The sequence below is a fragment of the Oreochromis aureus genome, linkage group 1, assembly GCF_013358895.1.
Source record: "Oreochromis aureus strain Israel breed Guangdong linkage group 1, ZZ_aureus, whole genome shotgun sequence".
NCBI classification, from domain to species: Eukaryota; Metazoa; Chordata; class Actinopteri; order Cichliformes; family Cichlidae; genus Oreochromis; species Oreochromis aureus.
The window spans coordinates 20,567,998-20,593,421 of NC_052942.1; the positions used below are offsets into that span (position 1 = coordinate 20,567,998).

Sequence of the window (25,424 nt, forward strand, 5' to 3'; positions counted from 1 at the left end):
GAATGTAAAAGGAGCTGTTCTATAAAAAAAAGACCCCAGTGTCATTCATATTATTACATTATATTATTAATCACATTGAAATTGCTATTAGATTGAGTAATTATGTGTAGGCTGTCTTTTATTGTTAGAGCCAGTCACGGTGGATCGTTACTGCTACAGATTTGGGGGCTTTTTTCCTTGTCTTTGGTCTTTCTATGTTCTTACATAATTTAGCAATTTTTGACAAGCATTAAACTAAGAAAAGAACAAAAAGAACCCAAAAAGTTTAAAAAAAAAAAATTATATCTGCCCATGTCCTTGGTTAAATAAATACCCATGCTTACCCAAGGCAAGAGTCAGGGTGCACCATGGATTGATCACTTCAGAGTAAACATAACAACCGGTGAATCTAACGTGCATGTTTTTGACATGTGCACAGAAAGCCTTAAAAGCACAAGGAGAACATGCAAATAACTCTGCACATATAAACCTCAGCCAATCAGAAGGTTCAAACACAACCTTTTGGGTGAGTGAACACTTGATCGCCTTTACACCCACTGCAAAAAGTGTATGTAGCATACTAGTTTAGCTTTCCTTTGAAATGGATAAAAGAAATTTAGAAGACTCAAGTACTTCATGGTTGAAGTACTTGGTTAATTTCCACTTGCAATAAAGGTAAGCGCTGAGACAGATGGCAGTGAAACGGAAAAAAAAAGGAAAAAACACACAGAGGGGAACCCTTCTGACATCATCTCGGTCTATTTTAGGAAAAGCTGACAATGTAACAAGTGAAGGTTGTTCTTCCTCAACATATTCTCCCTTATTAAAGGAGAATATATTTGCCTCAGTCTCATGTCTGCCTTGTTTGTGTAACACCTTGGCTGCACATCATGTGTGCATTAATATTCGATGGACGTACACAGGAGGGCTTGTCATCTGTTTAGAGTCTGTGCACATCTCCTGGCCAGAGGGCATTTCCCTCTTGCACTCAGTACAAGGTTCCACTGGACAGACATGACACATAACCGGACAAAAAAAATGTTCCCCTTAGTCAACACATGCATATCCACTAGAAGGGGAGACAAAAAAAAACCCAACCTTTTTTGGTTTTAAGCAATAATATATGTGGTTTGATTGCAAAACTCAGCGTGACAGAAAGTATTTTTACTGTAAATAAAGGCTTAAAAAAAATACACAGCTTAAATTTAATTGCAATTTATTTTGATAGCTTATATTTTCACATTGCATCCTGCATTAAAAATAAGGTATGTGAGCTATATGTGTGGTTTCAGGTGAGCCATTCGCCACGGAGATACTAAAATCAGCCGGAGCTTGAATTTGATACTGAAACTGAAGGGATCTGCTTCCCTCTGGTGTCTGTAAACCCACACTGCAGGCCGCACAACCTTCATTATGTAACAATAGTGTCTATACTGCCAGTCATGGCTTCCTGCAGTCACGTGATCCAATACCGTGGCATTATAGGCACAATCACAGTCATGAATGACACAGCAATGCAAAGAGACGAGCATTAACATTTATTAAATAACCCACAATGTCAATAATAGGCACAGTAAAATTGATTTACATATCATCTTGCAGCCATTAGTCAAAAGTGTCTTCTATAATAAGCCTCTAGCACACCTAGGAATTTGAATATACATCACTGAATCACACATTTATAATACAATATATTCAGAGCAAGTTTCAACTTCTGAAGCATTTCTGTGAAGATTTATCACACTCGCATTCACTCTGAGACACACTGAGTCTCTAAAAAAGGCCTGGCAGGCCAAAGGCCTCACTGGTTTTCTTTCTCCAAGTACTCCAAGCTGGGCGCATCCAGCCTCTGTTCATGATTGCGGTTTTTTGTGAACTCCTTCAGCATATCCATGACCTCTCCTTGGTAGACGTCAGGGGTGGGCTGAGCCTCTGTAAGTATAAAAAAAAACCAGGATCCATTATTTTCAGCTTTCAACATATTCTTTTAAAGTCTTAATTGAGGGAAAATTAAAAGTGGAAATCCAGATTTATTTCATGCAAATAGCAGTCAGCACACAGACGGATGCTCTTATGATATCACCTCAGTCGATTTTAGAACAATATAGGAGCATAAAACTGAAACTGATGTAGGTTGATGGAACATATTTTGCCTCAGTGATAATACGAAGATGCACAACTGGCATCAACTGAAACTAGATCATTCCCTCTTCATCCCAATAGTACATCTATGTCACTTAGAAATTAATGGACAGAATTTTCAAAATAAAAAACAAAGGCATCTCAATTAATCACTTAGTAACAGCTTTGTAATTATTTGTCCCAGTCATGTCAGACTGCCTGCAACAGTTTATTTGTCTAGAGATGCTGCCAGTTTGGTATGCTCAGGCTGTTCTCACAGTGATTTTATTTTCAGCTGTTATACACACACAAAAAGACAAATAACCGAAACAAATTAGAGTAAATTACAAGAGTAAAAAGCCAAGTTATCCAGGAAAAGTAAATGAGTTCCAAGGATAAAGCTCAAAAACAGTAAGTGAAGTGTAGATCAAACCAAAATATTTAAACAAATCAATAATTAGAGCCACTGGAGTTTTACACATTTTGTTGTTAGAAGGTGAAAACAAAGTGACTTTTGCTGTTTTCTTTGTTGCTACAAACAAGTCAAAAGCTTTTTAGATATCTGTAATTGGGGATAAATATTGTTGCAAAGCAGATTAATTAGTTTTTAAGTGTGACGGTAAAGCAAGAAGTATATCTAAGGTATCTGGCCCCAAACTTCCATCTTCTGCTAACTCACTACCTTTTGAATGTCTTTAGTGCTTTAATGTGCACGTTTATTTATCTGTGTAGCACTTTTTCTACCATCTCATTCATTGCTCATCTGGACTCAAACATCCTGCAACATAATAATAAGTAACAATAAAAGAAAAATCAATAATAATAAATGTTACTATGTTACTACAGTTGCCACTATTCTATTTTTTACCATTTTATTTATCCTCGTTTTGCAGCTATTTAGTTGAATTAATATTCTTGATATTTAAATTGAGCTATTTGTATAGATATTAGAGCTTTTTCTTATATTTTGTAAACTTTGTAATATATTGCATAATTTAATTAGTTCAGTCTGTTACTGTTATTGTCTTGGAGCGACTGTAACCCACATAATTTCCTTAGGGATCATTAAAGTATTCTGATTCTGACTGGCAACAGGTCAGTAGCATGATTGAGTATAAAAAGAGCATCTTAGAGAGGCAGATGATGAGCAGAGGTTCCTGAATCCGCACTAAACTGTGGAACATTTTCAGAATAATGTTCCTCAACTTAAAATTGTGAAGACTTGGAATATTTCATCATCTCCAGCATGGCTTTGGAGCAGAAGAGCCCAGGTGCTTAGAGCATCGTGAAATGTAAAATATAACAAAAAAGAGCCAGGACTGTTAAACATCTAAATCCTAAATAGGACAAGAATGGGACAAGATTCCAGTCCTGAAAGTTCCCCAATGTTCTTCAAAGAAGAGAAAAAAAATGTTGCTGCCAAATCAAATTCAAAAAAAGCCTTATTTATGTTCTTCTTCAGAGTTTAAACATTTTAAATGTTTTCTATGGTTTACTCTGAATAAAACGTGGAGTAATGAGATTTGAAATCTGTTTTAGCTTTATATTTCACACAGCATTCCAGCTTTTTTGGATTTGGGGATTTGGGTAAGTGCTATTTGGTTTTACAAATACATGTGGAGGGAGGTAACTGAAGGTGAGTTTGTAAAGACAGCCATTTTTTTAATGCTGGACAGCATTCACAACATTGTCATGGGTTTTAAGAGCAGCTGTGGGGAGGTGTTGGAGGACTTAATGAAGAGAGCTGAGTTTTGGTAAGACATTTGCAAAGCCTTAGAAAAAATTAAAATCATTTCCAAAACAACTAAGAGTTAGAACAGAGACAAAACATGAAAATGAGTCTGCAAAAGTAAAAAGAAAAACACTACTTGGCTCTCACCTGTTGCCCAATAGTAGATGTCCCAGTCGTTACTTGGTTCATTAATCAGCCTGTCATACTGCTTTAGCTGGTTGTCAGTCATTGTGTTCAGGTATCGCTTTGCAAAAAGGCTACAAGACAGAAAATTTATCAGAATCTGAAGCTTCCTTCCTGTTTTCTGAGAAAAAAAATCATTCACAATGGTAAACAAAAACTTAAAAAAAACAGCTCTAATGATTGAAAATGCTCAAAATATAGACAGTGATATCAATTATTGTCACTGATCACATTTACACTGGATTTGATTAAGGAAGGAGTGATCATGCAGCATGGATCAATGGTGAGCAAACTTACAACTGTGCTTAAAAAAAATACTGGATGTAAACACAGGCTTTAAAGCTGAGATGGATGAATGAACAACGCAGGTCACAGACAAAATCAGTACAATTCAGCAACCTTAGCAATATGCAGTTCTCCAACATGCCCCTCTTGCGGCTTTCGTAGAGAAGGCGGCGTCTCTTGATGTCGATGGGCTCGTTTGGATTTTCCTTCCAAGGGGGCAAAGGGATCTCAATCAGGTCAACCTTGGTGTCTTCGGGAGAGTCCCCGCGGTAACCACGACATGACACCAGCCCTGTGATTGCTGGTCTCCAAGCAGCCTGACACATCCCGGTTACCAGCTGATGGGACAAGCACACATTAAAAGACAGGTAAAATAATCCACTGTGGCTTCTGAAAATGCTGAGTCAGTACATCAGATTATTGTAGTTACTAACAAATATTGTCTTTGGGCAAGATTGTGGTAGCAATTATTATCTAAAAGCTAATACAGGCATTAGATCTACATGTTAAACTGCCAGTACAGCTTTAATAAGTTCAAGTTGCATGAGGAACAATTTAGAGACTGTGTTCAGCTGTTTGTATTTTTCAGCTGACATTGCGTCACTGACAATTGTGAGTGATGCTGAGACTAAATATTCTTAAGTATTTTATGTTCAGGTATCAGCATCCAACTTTATTTACCATTTTCTCATTTTATGATCTAGATCTGTTTAATTTAAATTGGCTTTCAGTCTTCCAATTTAAGTGTTATTGTTTCAAATATTTCAAAATTTATTTTATTTATATTTTTACATGTAGTGTTAGGCATTATAATACAAACACAATATCCTTCATTTACTCACAGGTAGACACATCACAATAAACATGTTCCATGCTTCCTTGTGCTTTTTGACAAATACGAACAAACTGACTAAAAAAAAGATCATCCCACATTTCTTTATCTACTGCTAGTTTAGTAGGAAAGGTGTGCAGTTATTTATGAAAATATGTGGAAATATACATTAAAATACAGGATATAAAAAAATAGAACTAGTACAGTTCTAACAAACCTGGAGGTCAAAACTTGGTAGGACCGCCTATATTCATTAGCAGAGCCTGCAGTGTTGAAGAATGACTGATGGTGTTCAGTGAGTGTGTGTGTGTGTGTGTGTTTGTTTTAATCACGTATGCTTATACTGCACTGACAATGTGTTTGGGTTCATTGTCATGATGAAAAATTAAGCTGCCGTCAATCAGACACTTTCCAGATGTTCAATCTTTAAAAAGTTTTTGAGTTTTTAAGGCACTTTATGAGGGGGGGGTTGTCCTGGGGGTTATTCAATCCAACTAACTATTCATCAAAGCCTGAAAAATACACAATCAAAATTACGTGGGGAATCACAGTCTGACAGTTCTTTTCTGCTTTCATAATTCCATCAGTTTTGACAAGATCTCCAACACCACTGGCTGAAATGCAGCCCCAGACATGGCATAAGACCTGTTGCCACCGATCTTCAGTTCAGTCCTTGTGTAACTTGGCAAACTTCAGCCTTTTCTCACGTTTTCCCTTCTTTAACGATGGCCTTCCACATTCCTGATGAGGCTTCAGTGAATAGTAAATGTGTCAACTGAAGGACCGGATGCATCTCCTGAATCGGGTCTTTGCTGGATTTTTTTCCTGCTTTTCTTAAGGACAGAACTTTCAGACACTGTTCACCTGTTGCGTTTTTTGTTGTTTTTTTTACCTTTTAGAATTTGCTCAAATTTTGTTTTTAAGGATACACTTGATATCACACTGAGATATGTTAAGTTTTCAGGTAAAAGCTCTCTGGAAATCAACTTGTCATTAGAAAAATACAATTTTATGCCTGTCAAACTGTACTTTCATCAGTTTAACTGAAGAAATAGGACCAAATTATGCGTTTTTGCGTCGGGCTCCTTGATTTAGGTGTATATTTTATGCTTGAATGAATGGTAAGTAAGTATTAAGCGGCTTAGAAAAACAGGTAAAAAGACTGGAGTGAAAATGAGTGGGGTGGGGAATGTTAAAAAAAAAAAATGGAAAGACTTCCAAAAAGCTTGGAGAACTATTCCTGACGTCTTCTGGCTCTATGGAAGCAAATTATAAAGAAGTGAGGGTTGGTTCAAGGCTTTTTGCACAGTATAGTATATACCAATGCAAATCATATAATATAAAACGTTTCTTTCTCCCCAGTTTCAGTTTTCGCTTTTAGTTATCTATAATAATATTATAATAATAACTATGATGGCTTGGAATCCTAAACATTTGCTGCTAAACTAAAAGACAGAAAGCAGAGGGGAATTGCATAATCTGAGACTCTCGGTGCACTGTTGTACAACTGCCCTCCAAGAGGACAACCTCTCTGCATCAGAGCTACATCAACCCTGACAATAATAATGCTACACCATCAGGAAACACTGAACAGTTTGTTTAATACTATTAAGTCTGTTACTGCGTCCTATTATTGAACATTAAACGTACTAGACAGATTTATTAACGCTAAAAATGTTTAGAATTGGACGGCGAGCTCTGACGTTACGACGGCCACGGATTCAGATTTCAAGCAAGAAACACACAAATTATTAATTACTCGCTAGCTCACCCTTTTCGCGACAATAGAAGACAACATTTTAACCCAACTTCTTCTAAGGTCCACAAATTTGACGAAGCTCCGTCTCCCCCGTCGAAATGTTTCTGCTGTCTGACAGAAATTACACAAGTACGGTCACAGGAAACTACCGGAGGGAGGGCTGTACACAGCCCACACGTGTCTGTGTTTAACTGCAGGAAAACGCAGCTGGCGTCACAGTTGGACCTTTAGAGGTTATATAGTTAATCTGTGTATTATTTTTTTTTCTTACTCAAAGACAAATGCATTAGCTAAATACATGCTTGACCCTATACCAAAAAGTAAACCAATTTGACTACAGGAACAAAAAGTCGATTGTTGTTTTCAGCCGGTGAATATGTCAGCTGCACCAATTGCCAGAGTAGCAACATTAGCTTTAGCTGAGCAGAAAACGAATGAGAAGTAAACTGGTCGCGCGTGCTAATGTGTATGAAATACCTTGTATGTTTTTGAAAGTTTTCATCAAAATTCAGTTTTCTTATAATTTATTTCCGCAGACTGTATTTTCGGTTTGTCACACTCAGTTTTAGCCACAGTATGCTTATTTTAACAAGTCCAGCGGAACAATAACGTTAGCTAACAAAATAAGGAAAAGAGAAATTTTTGAATTCTAAAAGTGCATCTTTTGTGTTAACTTCTAAGGTGTGCATGTGCGAGCTGCACTTAAAACAAATAATAATTACTAGCTGGATTGCAAGTAATTAATTATCTTCGGCCCACGGGATGGCTGCTGCAGGACCAGAACCTGCAACTGGACCAAGCATCGATGACAAGGATATAGATCTATATAGTGACCTGAATCAAAACGATGCGGTGAGTCTGACATTAAAATCAATGCAAAAAAAAAAAAGTCAGTGTATGAAACGATCGCACATAATGTTTAATGAAACTTAAGATGCAGTAGGCACAGAATAAGCAATCAGTCAAAATAAAACTGGGGTACTTATCTTAATAGAAGGAAGGTGCCACATCCTTTAATTTTTTTTAATTTTACGTTATCTAATACTGGAATATATGTTAGCAAGTTTTTGAGCTACTTAACACTCACCTATGACATGAAAAAATAAGATAACCTTTATTAGTCCCACACGTGGGAAATTTGTTAAATTTGTTAAATTTGTTAAAAATACTTAACTAAAAGGATGAAACTTAACAAAGAACCGATTTGGAATAGTTTCTTTGGGCTTTAGTTGTATATTTTAGTATATTTCTTTAGTTAAATATTTTTTAAAAGACAAAATTAACAGAGTTTGTGTGTTGAAAAGTAAAGGTGGTCATATGCAGCATTGACAAGACTTTTGCCCAGTACTGTAATTATTCTTTTTCTATACTTCACAGGATTTGGATAGAATTGCAGAAGCAAATGAACTTTTTGATGCCGTTCTAACCGGTTCTGTTAATCAAGACAAGAATGTTGCTACCAAGGAGTCCTTACGTAAGAAGACATCAGCTAAAGAAGAGGATAAATCAACAGCAGCAAATACCCCAAAAGGAGCAAACTATCTAAGGAGACTTTCTGTATATGTTGGGCATTTCCCATGGGTGAGTTGAGTTTTGCATTACCAATACATTTTCATCCATTATAGAAACACTGTTAATACCAAAACATTACTGGAAAAATAAATAATAATCTGTTTTTAGGTTCTTTATATAATGCCAAGACAGATAGCACACTATACCATGCTTGCCATTTGTTTACACAGTTGGCATTACTTTAGTATGTTATCAGTTTTTGTGACAATATTAAATATTCCAGTATTTCTCCAAATGTGTTAAAACATTTGGAGAAACTAGCAAAGGCTACATAGATACAGTAGATGATCTGTTATACCTATAAAGCTGAATGACTTTCCCCCTACCAGTTTTTTTTTTCTTTTTTACAAACCTTCTCATCCTTGCAGTGGGTAACTGACAAGGACCTAATATCTATGGCCAAAGGGTTGGGTGTGAAGAACATCGCAGACATCAAGTTTGCTGAGGACAGAAGTAATGGTGTGTCAAGAGGGTGAGTATTGTGTAAAATATAGAGAAACCTTTACAAAATAAAGCATTTTTCTATTTTTCTTTTAAATTTTATCTCCTACTCTGTGATGCAGCTTTGCAGAAGTGGTGATAACGTCAGACGAGTCCCTAAAACTAATGTTGGAAAAAGCACCACAGTGTAAAATCAACGGGGAAAGGATAGACTGTCGCTATGCCACTTGTCAGAACCTTGCTTTTTTTGAAGAAGCAGCAAACAAACGTAAGGGGAAGATGACTCTGAAAACCCCCCACTGATATTTAGTTTGTATTACTAAATGTCAGGATAACTATCATTTTTCATGGAGATGTATTTTGTTTTTGGTTTTTTCAGGTGTACCCTTGCGAGCTAACAAAGAAACCAAGGAATCTGAGTCGTCAGATGAGATTCTCTCAGTATTATTAGCACAGAAGACCACCCCGTCTGCTATACCTCCACTTTTTCCATCACATCCACTTGCCAACAGCTTTCCTCCATTACCCGGCCCTTCTTTTGGTCATCCACCTCCCCTGTTTCCACATATGCCACAAACAATCGCTCCGCTCATGGCAACCCCGCTGTTCCCTCCTCATCCAGTCCCTGTCCCAAGCCACCCGTCTCTTGGTATGCATCCCACATACTTCAGCCCAGCACAGGATGGGCACAGCAGCAAAGCTTACAGCCAACAAAAGTGAGAACACATTATTTAATTTTTATAGCCACTGACACACTAAAGGCATTTACAGAGAGATGAGATTAAACCTCCAGTGGAAAGTGAACCAATGAGCAGGATACAGAGAGGCATAAATGAGAATAGAGATTACTTATGACTAGAAGTTGCAAAAAAGAAAAGAAAACATTAAAACAATAGTTACTTTTACTAATAACTGTCTATTTTACAGAAACACACCTAAAAGTTCCGATCGAGATTTGGAGGAGCTTATGAATAGAAACAGAACCATTGCCAGCAGTGCCATCACAAAAGCTGTGAGTGGTGCAACAGCTGGTAAGTATAAATGCATATGGGATACAGTTTTTTATGCTTATTATCTATGATTAACAGACAGTTGCAGAAACACTCAAAATGTAAAGTTGTTCAACACAACTTGCACTTGAATTAAGAAGCACACACATATCATAGTATATTTTTGTCTTAGATATAATTTGAATACATTTTTTTACTAGTGATAAAAAACTAAATACTATGTTGTGTACATAAGTCATTACAGACTTTATTCATTATTTGAAAGGCTCTGAAAATGCTGTTTTAATGCTAATCAGTCTGATCTCTGCAACAAACAGTACTGTGTATGTTAAAGCATTGAGCCACCCATCATTGTGTGCGGTTTGTTTTTCTTTTTTGTTGTTGTTTTTTTTTTTTTTTTGTACAATGTTATCCTTCTAGTGCATTAAAAATTGAAGCCTTTACCTGTTGGATGCTTTCCAGATGGTATTGCATGGTGGATCAAAATCTGATGATACTCATAATTCCATCAGCACTGATTAAAATCCCGACACCTCTGGCAGAAATGAAGCCCCAAATCATGATGGAGCCTCCACCATGTTTTACAGATGGCTGTAGACACTGTGTTCTAGTTCTTTGGTAGATTATTCCTATTTCTTAAGGACATGATTTTTTATAGATAGTTTTTTTTTTTTTTGGCCTGCCAGTTATTTTTTTTTTTGTTCTCCACTTGTTCAGTTTATTGAAAATACTGCAGTTGCAAAAATTACAAGAAAGACTGGTTCCTTTGAAGAAAAATACAAAGAATAATAAGCGACTCAAGAATTTAGCAAAATAAGAAGAAAATTAAATTAAAAATCTGGAAATAATCATCTTTATTATCAGGACTGTTTGGTTGTGGTTTAATCAGATTTGATTGTCAGTGCTCTTACAACACAACGGGTGTCTTCGGGGCCTTTAGGTTTTTGGTTATGGTTTTTCTAGCTTTGCACACTTTTAATTTCTACTTTCTTCATACATTTTGTTACTTCCTCTAGGTGTATCAGAGTGAAATAAGAGCCTTTCTTAGTTCTAACAATTTCTACTGGAGTTTAAGATGAAGCTTCGGCTGGCACATTTAACAACATGCAGAGATTTATCCCAAAGCCCTCTCAGCCTTGTGTTGGCTGCGTGCTCTGGGTCTCTGTATACACATAGGTGAATCATCACCTCAGGCCAGGTTTTATGTCTTCTCACTCAACAAGCCTCCCTGCTGCTTCTGTTCCGAGATACTTTCCTATCTTTAATGTATTTTGTAGTAACTGTCGCCCATTTTCAAAAACTTCTTATTAAACCTAACCCTAGGAACTTTAAAGTGCTTCGTTACTAAAAAACAAATGCTTCTAATATCTCCTAAATTTCTACATCAGGAGACCTGCAGGTGGCTATGGAAACGCTATTAACTGCCATTGCCATCATTAAGCAGTCCAGAGTGTATGGAGATGAGCGATGCCAGACGCTGGTCACGTCACTCAAGGATTGTCTAGTCTCTATCCAGGGCAACTATGGCTACAGGTTTGTATAACTGCCTATCAAAACGCTGTCGTTGTTGTCCGTATATGAACGTATATATACGCATGTATATGAACTAATACTGAGGTTGGACCTAGCATTAGATTTCTTACTTTGTTACAAAACCATATTTCCTTTCAGTGAACAAAGTCGCTCTGGAGAAAGAGACCGGGACAGGAGTCGGGACAGAGAGCGAGAGCGGGACAGAGACCGTGAAAGAGACCTGAAACGGAGTCGAGAGCGTAACAGAGACCGGGAACGGAGTCGTGGCAGAGAGCGTGATAGAGACTGGGACAGGAGTCGTGACAGAGAGCGTGATAGGGACCATTCTTCTGTTTGTGAAGGTGCAGGAATGTCTCGAAGACACCTGGAGCGTTCCTGGAGTGGAGAAAGGGAAAAGGCGTATTCACGGGAACGGGAAAGACACAGAGATCACAGAGACAGGTACCACTAATTAGGTAAGTTTTTCACTAATATTAATTTGTACACTACAATTATATTTTACCATCAATCGGTTTCACGTTTTTGGAATATCTACTATTTTTCCAGTAAACATTTTGACTTTTGATGGAAGGAAAGCCCAGGTGTGTTCCACATAGGTTGCATCCCGATATTGCTAACTCACTGGAACAACTTACTAGAATAAATGAGCCATTTTTTATTTCACCTTTTGTTTTTCTTGTGGTGACAAGAAAAAACACACGTGGCCTGCTCTCAAGAAGTTCTGTCGTGTTAGGTTTCTTATTACACAGTAATAAGTACAAAAAACTTTAAAAAAAAGACTTGCAACATCTTTTAGTTTGTTCAGTAAACCTGATAATGCAGATTTATTAATGTAGAGCACAATAACTGTGCTTTACTTCCTTCAACCTTCAACAATTTGTTCAGGAACTCAGCAGCACTTTGTCCTGTGATGTAATAGTAGCTCATTATTTAGTGTCAGTTTTTTCATTTTGGTTTATAAATGTATAAAAGCTTCTTATAGCCAATATCTTCTCATATTAGAAGTACTTTTCATCAGATCTGAGGCCTGTACTATGAAAAGAGGTAACTTCAGCAGTAAAGTTCACATCTGTCACTTATGGTTTAATATGAACTTAGAGAGATGGTTAAGTGTTACCTGAGTGTATGTTGTCCTGAGAGCAGGAGCTCAGTTACATTTCATAAATGTTTGTAGAAGCAGTCTGCATGACTAGGTGCTTGATTTCATACATCTATGGCCATGGAAGTGATTGAATATCTGAATTCAGTGAGTTTCATAAAATGAAACTCACTAAATTTACTACTATAAATTTACTATATTATAATTTATTAAATCTGCCTGCACCGTGAACTGACAGAGCACGGCTGTATTTGATCAAGTAAAATGAATACATTTTACTTGATCAAATGCAGAACTTTTAGTCAAGATATATGTAAGGGATTAGCACAAATATGCATACTGCTGTGTGAAACGCCACAGGATGCATCCTAAAATGACAGAACTCAGTTAGGAAATGTATTTCTGAAAACATACAAACACTTACTTTTAAGTTCAGTATAGTGTAGATCTGATTTGTAAAATTTGTGGATTTCAAAATGTATTATTTTCCCATCCCTAGACTGAAGTCCTGTGACTGAAGCAGAGCAAAGACAGGCCTTTTTTTGGGGGGACAAAAGTAGAAGAATTCCAGATTAAACTACGGATATGTATCTTCTAAAGTCCAAGGTGTACTTTTTTTCTTTTTTAAGTTCTCCAGGATCTGTAATTTTAGATAAAGACTGTAGAATCATTGCTTCGTTCAAAGCTTGCATGCACAGAAGCGCCTCCTAATTTATGTAACTGTAACATTTATCACTTTTTGTATTAAATGTACAAAAAAAACAAATCCATAAACATAAATCCAAGTTGTTGTTTTATCTGCTTACTGGGGACCACAAAAATCATTTAAACTGCCTGTGTTTGGACTACTGTTAACACATTAAAATGTAAAACTACTGAAAGTCTCTCTACAAGATTTATCATGCTGCTTTGTTTTAATGCATAGAACAAGTGTGGGGACTAAGCTTTGCAACTAGACAAGACAGCAAAGGTATAAGCACATGTAACAATGCCATCAACAGCTTTATTTAGAAAAATGCATCACATTAATAACACAAACTCTCAAAACTTCAGCCTGCACAAAGCCCAAACAGTTCTTCTAGTTTTCATTTCTCCAATGGCGCATAATTCAGCAATTTCTCAATAAGATCCACGTGAGAAAGAAGCATCCTCCTGCAGCAGTACCTCTTCAGTCCCAGGGCATCCAGGGCGTCACTTGAGAAGGAAGAAGAAAAAGTAATGTCAGAGCTAATGCATTATATCCTGAATGAATAAGTACATGAACATTACTGAACACACTGAGGAAAATGGTCTAAACAGCCTCATGCAATTATGATTCACTTAATCCATCAACTCATTTTCAAGTTGACTTCAAACCACTTAACCTCTACAAACGAAAAAAATTCAATGTGCAGCGACTGCACTGCTACTAAGTTGTGTTGCCATAATACAACAGTTATTTACAATTTAAGAGGCAATGTCAGTGGAACAAAACAGAATGTGTTAGTCTTACCCCTCTGTGTACTCGGCTTGAAGAAGACCAAGGTATGCTTCCCATTTGTTACCAACAATCTTGCCACACGTGAAGCAGCGTACAGGGATGATCATGTTTACACACCTGTGAATAGAGACCTGGTTTTGAACTTACCCAATAAAATTACGTATCAAACACCTATGTGATGTTAACGACCCAATTTTGTTTTCATCGATCTACGAAAAACGGCGATAAGTTTAACTTGAAAGTATTAGTAGGTGCCCGGCTAATTCCGAGTTAGCTAGCGTCAATATTATGCTAATACTGTATCTTTGATGTGTAGCTAAGACAACTATAAATTATGCAAGGTGATAAACCCAAACGGTGTTTACCTGTGCGTTGTTTATTGTTATTTTTTGTATCTGTGCATGTTTTTTCATGAGCAGTTATCAAATTAATTGAACAAAACACCTAGCTAGCCATTTCAGCATGCGTAACCACGCGCTTAGCATAAATGTAGCTGCTTTAACATGTTGCGAATCGCAGTGTTGGTTGTTTACCACAAAAAGCAGAAGGTCACGTTTTATTTACTCACCGTTGCCACTATCGTTCGCTAAAGCACACAAGTTATGGTCTTCTGAGAGAAACAAACACCGGAGAAGTTGTAACTGCTAGCTTCGCTTTCTCCAACAACAAGAAGACTTCCTGTTAGAATCTTTCAAAATAAACGACTACTTCGGCCTCACTTTTTGTCATCAAGATCCGGAAAAAAAAAAATCATCCAGACAAATTTCACGACACTTCTCGGAGAGATGTAGCATGGGTAAAGGTGACTATACGGTTAACTACATTTAGAATCATCTCTAACTTATAAATAAAAAAAAAAGCCTAAAGTGTATGGACTTTATATTTATATCTATGAACAAGTGATTTGGTAAATATCTTGTGCAAATAAGAGAATTTACTTCATGTGTGGAAATGTGTTGCCTCCCTGCTGATGGTTATCCTTTGTTCATCTGCAACAGCGGAGTGAATGTAATTTTATGACATTTAGAGGTAAAACGAAAAGCTTGATTAGGTGTTTCTTTTCATTATAACGCGTCTTTGTACGCATAAAATTAGACATGCATATCACTTTTCTAGTAAATTATCTTGTACACACACATTAATAAGAGAGACTTATGGGGATATTAGGAGAGAATTCAGTTTCTATGTACCCTTATAGCTTCCATATTACTAATAATATATGTAAATTGTTCATTGGCAAAATGATAGAAAAGCAGCAGCCAAGCTATGAAAATCTCACATATAGCATTGGCATCACATAAGTACAGCTCTAAAAATGACCATAAAGTTGACTCAGCAGAAAACAAGCTGCCACCCTAACTATAGAGCAAACTGCAGATGCCTTAAAAACAGACACAATACTTCTCTGCGGTATAACTACATCCTATGTCACATTAAAGAAACATCCTTCTGGGAGGACGTGCTGAGCAAAGTAGACCTGACCACAATAATGGTTTCTGTGAGCCAGCATAGATATTGATTTTGGAGTAAAAATGAATTACATAACAATACACCCTGACCCCAACAATACACCCTAACTAATACTTTACATGAAATGTGCCTTAAATGGGGTAATAAAAGAGTGATTAAAGACGTTCCTGGACACCTGATGCAGTCTGATACATTCATGGTGAACTATAAACTTTGTTGTCACAAATAACTGAATAAAATTCAAATAATAATAAAATACCAAAATAATAAATTATAGTAGTAAATATCACAAATCACAGAATACAGAAAGTAAAATTAAGTCAACCAGAAGTTATATGTATGTATGTATGTATGTATGTATGTATGTATGTATGTATGTATGTATGTATGTATGTATGTATGTATGTATGTATGTATGTATGTGTATATATATATATATATATATATATATATATATATATATATATATATATATATATATATATATATATATATATATATATATATATATATATATATATATACATACATACATACATACATACATACATACATACATACATACATACATACATATAACTTCTGGTTGACTTAATTTTACTTTCTGTATTCTGTGATTTGTGATATTTACTATATATATATATATATATATATATATATATATATATATATATATATATATATATATATATATATATATATATATATATATATATGTATATATGTATATATATATATATATATATATATATATATATATATATATATATATATATATATATGTATATATATATATATATATATATATATATATATATATATATATATATATATATATGTGTATATGTGTATATATATGTATATGTGTATGTGTATATATATGTATATGTGTATATGTGTATATATATGTATATATATATATATATATATATATATATATATATATATATATATATATGTATATGTGTATATATATAAAAAAAAAAAAGGTTCAACTCTGCCAACATAAATAAACAATGTTTTTTTTTTTAATAGACATGTAAATATAAAGTTCAGATGAAACTGAGTATCATTTATAATCCATTTAAAGCTGAAGTTGTGATTAAAGACATACTCACTTGGGTTGGTTCACTGCCTTTAATAAAGTTGGGTTTCACTTTCTTTTTACACATTAAGAAGTTTGGGAGCTAAGGGGAGGGTGCATAAGGTAAATATGTTATAAATATATAAAAAATATATCATAACCATCAATACTATCATTACAGCCACCATACTATACCACAGCATACCATCACCCTCATTATCATCATATGTAACATCGCCATCATTTCCATCACTAACATCACACATTATGACAATGTTTATATAATTTAACTTGCTACCGCACGTGTGCTAAATGAGGAGTCCTATCTGAATTATTGCATTTATACGCTGTTGAGATTATGAAAATAGGAATTTTCTTCTTCTTCTTCTTTTTTTTGGTACACTGTATTGTACAATGTAAGGTGAAGTTTGTTTCAGTGTTGGCGTAGGCCATCTATGTTTTGGACATGCTTGGGGTGCTAAGTGTAGTGATGAGTGCTGAGTGTTAGCACAATGTTCATGGCCAGTAATGTGTAAAATGTATACATATCCTTAAAGTTAAATATGTGTTAGAACTGTCTTATGCATCTACTTATGGAACGGGGGACAATCCCCCCCATGAGCTTTGCAATGTGAGTTGGAAATAATGTGTACAGCTGTACAAGTTAATGAGTGCAGGAACGAAAACCGAGACTGCTTTTTTCCCTTTTGATTAAACTATAGTTCTATCCAACTACAGAACAATAGTTCATGTACACCACACTTTCATTGTATAAGAGTATTCAGGATGCTCTCATTACTAATTCCTAAATGAGGTTGACAAGGTTTAGAAAACATAAGAGGGGCAGAGGGAGGACAGAAAAAACTATCATGTTTTGGCAGCAGGCTTTCAACCTGATACACAACACTAATGGCTGTTCAGCCTGCTACAGCTAAACATCTACTGTAAGATGTAAACAGATTGAAACAGCATGACTGCGGCTGCTGTGTAAGACACGAAAGGTTATTGATTTGTGATATAATTTGACAGTAAAATAAATCTGCTTATTCTACAATAATAAATAACTGCACTATTATACTCTGGTCCACAGTATACATATTTTACATCCAACGACCCTTCACGTGCCATTCCTCGACCCCTGCATACTTATGTGTTCTCTCTGAATTTTTATTGTGTTGTACTTGCTTGTGTTCGCCAGTTCGATGTCTCATACGCTCTATACTTATAGAGGAACTCAGTACCTTCAATTAGGCAATCAATGATTTAGCCAGAGTATTTTCAATACACCACAGTGCACAATCCCAGCTATTCTCTGCTCTTCTCTTCCAACTGTCTCATTTTAAAGTAAAGTAAAAACCTAGAACTCTGATAGCTGCTATTCATATTTCAAAGGTTCAATATTATGATTTCAGGCTTCACGTGTTTCTTTTAGCAAAGTGAACCAAGCTCATTTCTGGTGCAAGAATGTACAAATATTTAAACATTTTTGTCAATATTTGTTCAAATTAGATTAAACCAGACAAAGCAGCTGAATAAGCTACCTTTAAGAGTTCAGGTTTTTAGCTCGGCTTAAGGTTTTTTTTGTGAGTTTTTTTTTATAATTATATAATTACACTTCAGATGCAGTATTGTAGCAACTTCATGCATATAATATGTGTAATTATGCTCCATATACAGCCTTGATCGAAAATCAAATGAGTTGATTCACTACAAGTGAAAGCAGGGCAAAAAAAAAAAAAAAAGAAAAAGTCCCCAATCTTTATCATGATAGTCTGTGAACCAATCAGCAGCGACCATCTAAGTCATCAACCAATAAATACCCTAACTTCAGATAATGATTTGGTTTTAATTTCTCCTTGCCAGTAGCAATACTCCGAGCAAGATGGCTCCCGCAGCAATAACGGCCCCACCAATGAGAAAGGGCTTCAGGTGTTCCAGAGAGTCTGTGCCGGAGGCTGCAGCTTCGTCACCTGCTGCTGCTGTCTCTGTTTCCGCTGCTCCATCCTGCGCAGGAGGGCGATGCTCCGGCTCAGGAGCTGCAGGGGCAGGGTCAGACTTGCGTGGGGCAGCCGGCTCCTTTTTCTCCACTTTAGGTGCTGCCTTTGGAGCTGAAGCCCCAGGCTTGCCTTTGGCTTCCATCGGCTCTGAGACAGAGGTGTGGTCTGGTCACAGGATACTTTATAAGGTCAGCTCTGTGCTGCTTCACTGAGGAAAAAAAAAAGACAGCAAACAGACATAGCCAGATTATCCCTCTAAATTAGGCTCAGACATCATGTCATATGCTCTGTTGAGTGTAAAGCCACTGGCATATGAAAGAGCACCTGATAATCATGGATTCACCTTACAGCAGTGAGCCAGTCGTGAGGCGGTAGGGCCTTAAATGTGACCTTGGAAATATGACATTGATAGGAATACTCCGGTGCTCATAGGGACTTGAAATTGTTTATTTTGGTGACAGCTCCTGTGACACGATCTCCCACTGAAGGAAAAAGAAGCCACAGAAGCGTCCTATGTTAATGTTTTTCATGGGACAATCTTCTAGCTTTATAATGGAGGCAAGGGGGGGAGGAAAGCATTGCATCTGCAGAGCTGATGTCAGGCTTAATCTTTACTTCTTTGACCGTGAGAAGAGCCTATAGTGGAAATGCAACATGAAGATTTTATCTTTTTCCCCCTCCTTGTTCTCTATTCTGTAAAGCCTGCATGAGTCATTTGTGCTATAAATGTAGGACAAGATGGAGGAAAGAAATAAGGAGTACAGTCACTGCAACAGAGGAAATCAGGGAAAATGCTAATTAGAACAAACGAAGAGGAATAAATACAAGCCAAGACTAAAAGAACACATTATTCAGCTTCAATATTACAAAATGCATGTTGGACACAGCTTAACAAAAAAAGTCCCTTGTTATACAGGAAATATCTAATAGAGGAAATATAGTTTTCACCTACCTATCCAGCAGCACTGTAGATATTACAGGGATAACGGATGGTACAGAAAACACGGCAAAAGTTGAATGTCCTTAATGCAGGAAGGTGGGAGACAGCGGAGAGATGGAGGACACAGAAAGCAGACGGCAGGAAAATAAGAGGGAGAGGACGAGAAACTGGGATGTACCATCAGGTGCTCAAATTAGGGGGAGTCGACTCCTGGATCACGTCTTTTTGAGATTATTGCGCAAGCACAGTCCCGCTGTCTTGTTGTCGGCTAAATAAATGGGATTTCCTTCATTATTTAATCGAGTTTATGTTACTGTGATCATTAAACTAGTCAAATACAGGCTAATACATTTTAACTCTGATACTAAAATTGCCTCTTAAAATAACTTGTTTTTTCGTTTAGAAGCATTAACATTTTTTATTATCTGTCGATAATCAGACACAGCGAACTGCAAATAAAACAGTTTCTGTGGATAAAAGGAGCTGACTTTAATCTTAGAGGATTTTGGGGGGTGTATTGGTATGTCGTTGACAATATGGCCATCAATTATTAACCCTTTACCCAACCTATAAGACGTAAGAGTGGAGTGACGTAGGCTAGAGACGCTATTCATAACGTAAAGGCAACATCCTCCATAAAGCGGAAAATCAAGGCTTTAGCGTCACTGGGTACATGAACAATAAATAAATTAACAAATAATTACAATAATAAAAGAAATTATATAAATATACATTTATTAAAATGTATAACATATTTATTTAAAAAATTCTAAATATCTCTAATTTCTTTTGGTTACATCATAGTTACATCATGGATAATAATAACACTGTGGACAAACGTTTGCATGTGTGTGTGTGCAGATATAGATTTTGAAGTTGAAACAAAAAGAAAAAAATCTATTTTTTTTCTAAAAGCTTCTATTTTTAGATGTTTGCTTAATAACCCCCAGTCCCAGAGCTCAGCTCTTGGTTCACTTTTCGATGTGAAAGTGAAGTCCTGTGGCTGCACTGGCTCTGTGTTCTCACGAGGATTTTCGCTATTATTTCCTCTTTTCAAGACCACGGCAAGCAAAAATGTGCGGATTTTTGGACACAGAGCAGAGGCCCCGACGCCCTTTATACGTCGATCCAAAGACCAAAGTGATATGTCAAGATAGTAACGGGCAAATTAAGAGGCTACCGGTCCGTACCAGCTGGCGACACACGCGCACAAACCAAAATGAACCCGAAATACCTGAGACTCGAGACTTGACACATATTATTACATATCAATATACATACATAATACATAATATGGATTTGATTTATTATCTGCAAGGAGCACGTCATATGAGGGAAAAAGCAGAGATGGGGGAATTGAATTGGGTCATGATGTGATGCAAAATAAATTATTAACGGTGTTTTATGGATTTTTTTAGAATGAGGATTAAATACCCAGTGACATTTCTGATCGTGTTCAAACATGGTTATTGTAGGCAAAATCTGTGCAACCCACGGGGAACATGAGGTGTTTAAACTGTCTATAGTACGAGTTTATCCATGTATCCCAGTGTCGTCACTGAGTGTGAGAAAGTGTGCATGCGCAGAACAACCGCTCCCACTTCAGTAAGTTGACGTTTTTGTTGTTTCTTGCTGTGAATCGCGCGCAGAGCTGAAAAGCTTGCTCAAACTATGAACTGAGCGAAGAAAACAAAACAGAAAAGAAAAAAAAATCAGTGTCAGATCTCCCCCTGGGTCTTTCTGGATGACATCACAAAGGGGAGCGGCAACCTCTCGGAAAAAACAAAAAAAGCACCGCTCTCTTTGAAAACGTTTGCCGATAATTCACAAACCACCGGTGGCGCCCTTTCTCCACAGCACCTCCACGGAGTCTGTGGTCTGCCATTAACGGGGGGGAACGAGTCAGGTGTGCGTAAACCTAACGCTGCCCTGGGTTTGCGCAGCCAAACACGGAAGGGGAATAGCCAATTCGTACGCGTTTTTCGGTGGGAAAATATCCTAGGGGATGGGCTAGATTCTCGGGAACTGCTGCCGTCCGTGTCGGGATTCGGGAGTTGTCCGGCTGTTGGCACATACACACACACACACAAGCTACAAACAACAACGTGAAACCCGAAGGGCTCGACATGTTCGCCAATCCCAGGGGACTGTAATTCTCTTTCATGGATCGAAATAGTCATGCAGAGCTCGGACGTGAAAACGACCGCCACAGCCGACGACGTGTTGCAATTAAGCGGAGAGCCGAGCCGCCAGTTTCCAGCGCTTTCAAAACGGCCGTGTGATTAATTACAGCTTCGACTGTGCGTCTCAGGATTGCCTGACAGCCGGGAGGTAACCGAGGAAGCTCCCGGTCTTTGATGTCTCCAGGTTCATTCATCTTTCTGTTGTAATGACGTCTGCACGGTTATTTTAATTCCATCGGTGAGGCGTTTGAGTGTTCATCCAGCCCCCAACCCTCAACCGGTGTCGGGGACGACGAGCCTGAGGCGGGTCGACAGTCGCAAGGATATGGGAAAGAGAGCGGAACCGATGCAGTGGGTCTTGGCAAGGCATCGTCAAAACACAGGTGAGCAGTAGCAGCAAACGGATGAGACTTCACTGTAAAGCTGCCTTTAGTTATGTGCACACGCAGGGCAGCAAAGCCCGCCAGCGCACGGCCAGCGTGACCCGGCTTTTAAATCCACGTCTTAGCGCTGTTTGAGGCACATTTCTTAGGCCGTATCCTCTTTTGCTGGGGCGGCAGGATGTCAAGCAGCTGTCCTGATTGCATGAGACTGGGTACTACTGCCACTGATGGTGATCGACTTGTTGGAATAACACGTTAAGGTGCTGGAGCAAAATACAAACAAAGGCTAACAGCGGTGTGAGTGCTTTTTATTCTTGTGTGTTTCACCTTTATTTGTTAGAAATCACACAGGAAAATCATAGCAGTTTTTTTTTTTCACAAGTTACAAGAATAAGTAGAGCAGAAGACCTCTTTACTCTGTGGTGTTTGTCTCCTCATTTAGTAGGTAACTCATCAAGCCCCTGTTCTTTAACATTACTACAGAGGAGACTTTCCAACAAGGCTTTAAAGCCTGACCAGTACATTATCCAGACTTTATGCTTGCACGCTTCCCTGCAAAAAAAAAGGGACCTGGCACAGTGACAGTAATGGGGACTGTCACACCTCTTTATCATTCACACTGAATATTTCACAGCTAATTTGGGCCCTTCTTTTCTCACGACTTCCAGTTGTGGATCCATGCTTTTCTCTTTTCTATCTATATTGTCATGCCCACTCAAAGTGCTCTGCCTTTATGAAGCCACGATGGATGAGAGATGACCGCAGGGTGTAAGGAGAATGTCAGGCTGTCCCAAAGTGGATAACAAATGCCTGAAAAATAGCAATATGCTGGTTTAAGAGAATGACACAGTATTTGAACAAAACAAGAGATGAGAGCAGGAAATGTTGGTTATTACTCATACAGTGGCACTCACTGTTGTCAAGATCTGTTGTGGTCTTTGGTTTTATATTAAGGTGCTTAATATGTTGTTTATGAGCTGCAGCGAGGCATGTTTATGACACACAGATAAGTACTGGACTATACCCATGTGTACATATCTCATTTCTTTTATGATTTCTGCACAGGAAACTGCATAGAGGAATTTTTGGCACCCTCCTTCAAAAAAGCTTTTAGCCATCCCCAAAGGAAGTTTCACCCAGCTCTTTCCAATAATACAATAAAATATATTTTTTTAAACCGCATTTGTTAATTAGGATTTCATCTGCTCCAGCTTAATTGTATAATGTGTCCGAAATAAAAACAAAATGCCCAAATTTCCCTCTAATAGCTAACAGACTTGTTGCCTTTAGTGTGCTATTCAGTCAACCTCTGAAGGCCCATTCTGAGCCAGAAAATCCCTGACCAGGTTCTCTAGGGTCCTACATTACACCTATAACTTACATATCCTTTATGTATTTAATCAAATGTAAATTAAGCCATGACAGATTAAAATCTTGCCCATCGATACTATAGTCCACATCCCCACCTTAACCCTCCATGCACACATACATGATTGTAAAGGGTGTGGAAAAGCTTCACACAAACAGGAAAGGAGGGAAAAAACCCAATTAATTTAGGTAGTGCGTGATCTTGTAAGAGTGAAGATTTTTTATTTTTCTTCTCATTCATTTTTAAGCTCATTGCTAGTTTTCCTGAGATCAACTACAGCTAAGTGTTTTTGCAAAATAAGCCAGTCAGGCCATTCCTGGCTATGTCAGGCTGCATCAACACCAGTGTAAACACTTGATTCACTGGTGTCCCTGTGAGGCTTCTCTCCTAATGAAAACCAAGTGCCTCCAGCAGAGTCCTGGTGGATGTGTTGTCTCTTTGTTTTCCCCATCAGTTTTTGCGAGAGTTTCTGTTACGTCACCTCTTCTTGTGCTAGAAAACTGCCTGGCTTCTCGTCTTCACTCTAGACTTATTAATTTAATCTGATGTAACAGGCCTAATGCTGGTGTTTGGTTTTTCACAGCAAGTTAAAGAGTCAAAAGGCTTTTAGATCAACCAAAGTAGAACATTTGGCAGTGTTTATGGAAGTGAAGATAACAAAAAGCATTAATGATGGACCGCATCAATGATCTTTTTGCAGGGGTGTAGATATATTGTTACTCGTTTATGCTTTCTGATTTGGACTTCTGTCTTTAAGAGTTTATGAAATCATACTGGGATGGCTACAGTTTAGATGAAGGGTGGTAAATATATTTAAAGAACTAATTCAGCACCTGCAAATAGAGGCATTGTGTTAATTCAATTCAGTTTTGTTTATATAGCGACAAATCACAACAGCAGTCACTTCAAGTGGGTTTGTATTGTAAGGTGAAGACCATAAAATAATAAAGAGAAAACCCCAACATTCAAATGACCCCTTTGAGCAAGCACTTGGCGACAGTGGGAAGGAAAAAGTCCCTTTTAACAGGAAGAACCCTCTAGCAAAACCAGGCTCAGGGAGGGACAGCCATCTCCTGTGACTGGTAGAGGGTGAGGGGAGGAAGACAGGACAAATGTTACAGTGTAAGGGAGAGGAGGAGGATGAGAACATGCAGTTGACATTTACAGTAATACATTTTATTTTTGGAGTTTACAGTAGGAATGCAAACAGTGTAATGGTAACCAAAGCAGCTGACAGTAATATACTGCAACGTTTATGTTCTGTACAGAGCAGTGCTATACAGTTTGTTACCATTAGGGATTATAGTAGGCAGACTGCAAACACTTGTAATACCAACAAGTCTAGCTGCCAAATCCATCCATCCATTCATCTTCAGACAGGGTACACCCTGGACAGGTTGCCAGTCTGTCGCAGGGCTAAAGCTTGAGTTAAACTTCTGCGGGAAAGCTGCGTCCTAACTGACAATGTAACTGGAAACTCAGTATTGTAACCGTCCACGCCATTCAAGTCATTGTGCTACGCATCGACCCAACATGTAGTTACATTTATTGGGACATGCATGTCAGGTTACATAGAAGATAAAAGACTTAAGGTTAAAAGTGGGATCCAGTTATGATGTAAGTTATGGCATGAATGGGATGCAGAAGTATAATTCATGTGTAACACGAAGAGACCATTCGCACACATTCACACCTAAAGGCAATTTAGGATCACCAGTTAACTGTATGTCTTTTAACTGGTATTTAATTTTAATGGTTTTAAACAGAGTTACAAAGATCAAGGTACTGTTATTGATAAGTAGACAGTAAAGTCATAGAGTTAATGTCCTTGGAAGTTGGAAGTTGATGATGAAATATACATCTTTGAGTGTAAAAATCCAGGGCTTTTTAAAAAACTTTTTTAGACTGTCTTGATTAATTTTCAACTTTTTGTTTTTTGAAATTCTTATAAGTTTGGCTTTTCATAAATAAC

General features: G+C 37.4%; 4 protein-coding genes across 10 annotated transcripts in view; 2 read left to right on the forward strand and 2 right to left on the reverse strand.

The window, feature by feature from the left end:
* Positions 1-1,494: 1,494 nt before the first annotated feature.
* Positions 1,495-7,058, reverse strand: sdhaf2 (succinate dehydrogenase complex assembly factor 2). The gene is made up of 4 exons (XM_031748673.2): positions 6,904-7,058; positions 4,415-4,638; positions 3,980-4,089; positions 1,495-1,911 (listed from the first exon to the last, which is right to left on the reverse strand). The coding sequence occupies exons 1-4, from the start codon at positions 6,928-6,930 to the stop codon at positions 1,781-1,783; spliced, it is 492 nt and encodes a 163-aa protein (XP_031604533.1). The 5' UTR covers positions 6,931-7,058; the 3' UTR covers positions 1,495-1,780.
* A 3-nt stretch (positions 7,059-7,061) lies between these two features.
* Positions 7,062-13,422, forward strand: LOC116327169 (cleavage and polyadenylation specificity factor subunit 7-like). 5 transcript variants are annotated; one of them, XM_039610160.1, is made up of 10 exons: positions 7,062-7,124; positions 7,573-7,743; positions 8,269-8,472; positions 8,832-8,935; positions 9,027-9,172; positions 9,284-9,620; positions 9,832-9,935; positions 11,303-11,447; positions 11,586-11,888; positions 13,046-13,422. In XM_039610160.1, exons 2-10 carry the CDS (start codon positions 7,654-7,656, stop codon positions 13,062-13,064), a joined length of 1,452 nt encoding a protein of 483 aa, XP_039466094.1. In that variant the 5' UTR covers positions 7,062-7,124; positions 7,573-7,653; the 3' UTR covers positions 13,065-13,422. The 5 variants fall into 5 exon arrangements, with proteins under 5 accessions (XP_039466094.1, XP_039466101.1, XP_039466107.1 ...); XM_039610167.1 differs by lacking the exon at positions 7,062-7,124 and adding an exon at positions 7,247-7,261; XM_039610156.1 differs by lacking the exon at positions 7,062-7,124 and adding an exon at positions 7,273-7,371.
* A 95-nt stretch (positions 13,423-13,517) lies between these two features.
* On the reverse strand, positions 13,518-14,744 carry polr2l (RNA polymerase II, I and III subunit L). Its single transcript, XM_031748674.2, has 3 exons — positions 14,595-14,744; positions 14,039-14,143; positions 13,518-13,740 (listed from the first exon to the last, which is right to left on the reverse strand). Exons 2-3 carry the CDS (start codon positions 14,131-14,133, stop codon positions 13,632-13,634), a joined length of 204 nt encoding a protein of 67 aa, XP_031604534.1. The 5' UTR covers positions 14,134-14,143; positions 14,595-14,744; the 3' UTR covers positions 13,518-13,631.
* A 6,379-nt stretch (positions 14,745-21,123) lies between these two features.
* Positions 21,124-25,424, forward strand: part of dagla (diacylglycerol lipase, alpha) — a 43,136-nt gene continuing 38,835 nt past the window's right edge. The window contains exons 1-2 of one of the 3 annotated variants that reach the window (XM_039610201.1): positions 21,125-21,848; positions 21,944-22,083. The gene's annotated coding sequence lies outside the window, so the exon portion shown is untranslated. Of the gene's footprint in view, positions 22,084-25,424 lie in introns of all 3 variants that reach the window. The other 2 variants (XM_031748699.2, XM_031748698.2) reach the window with 2 other exon arrangements.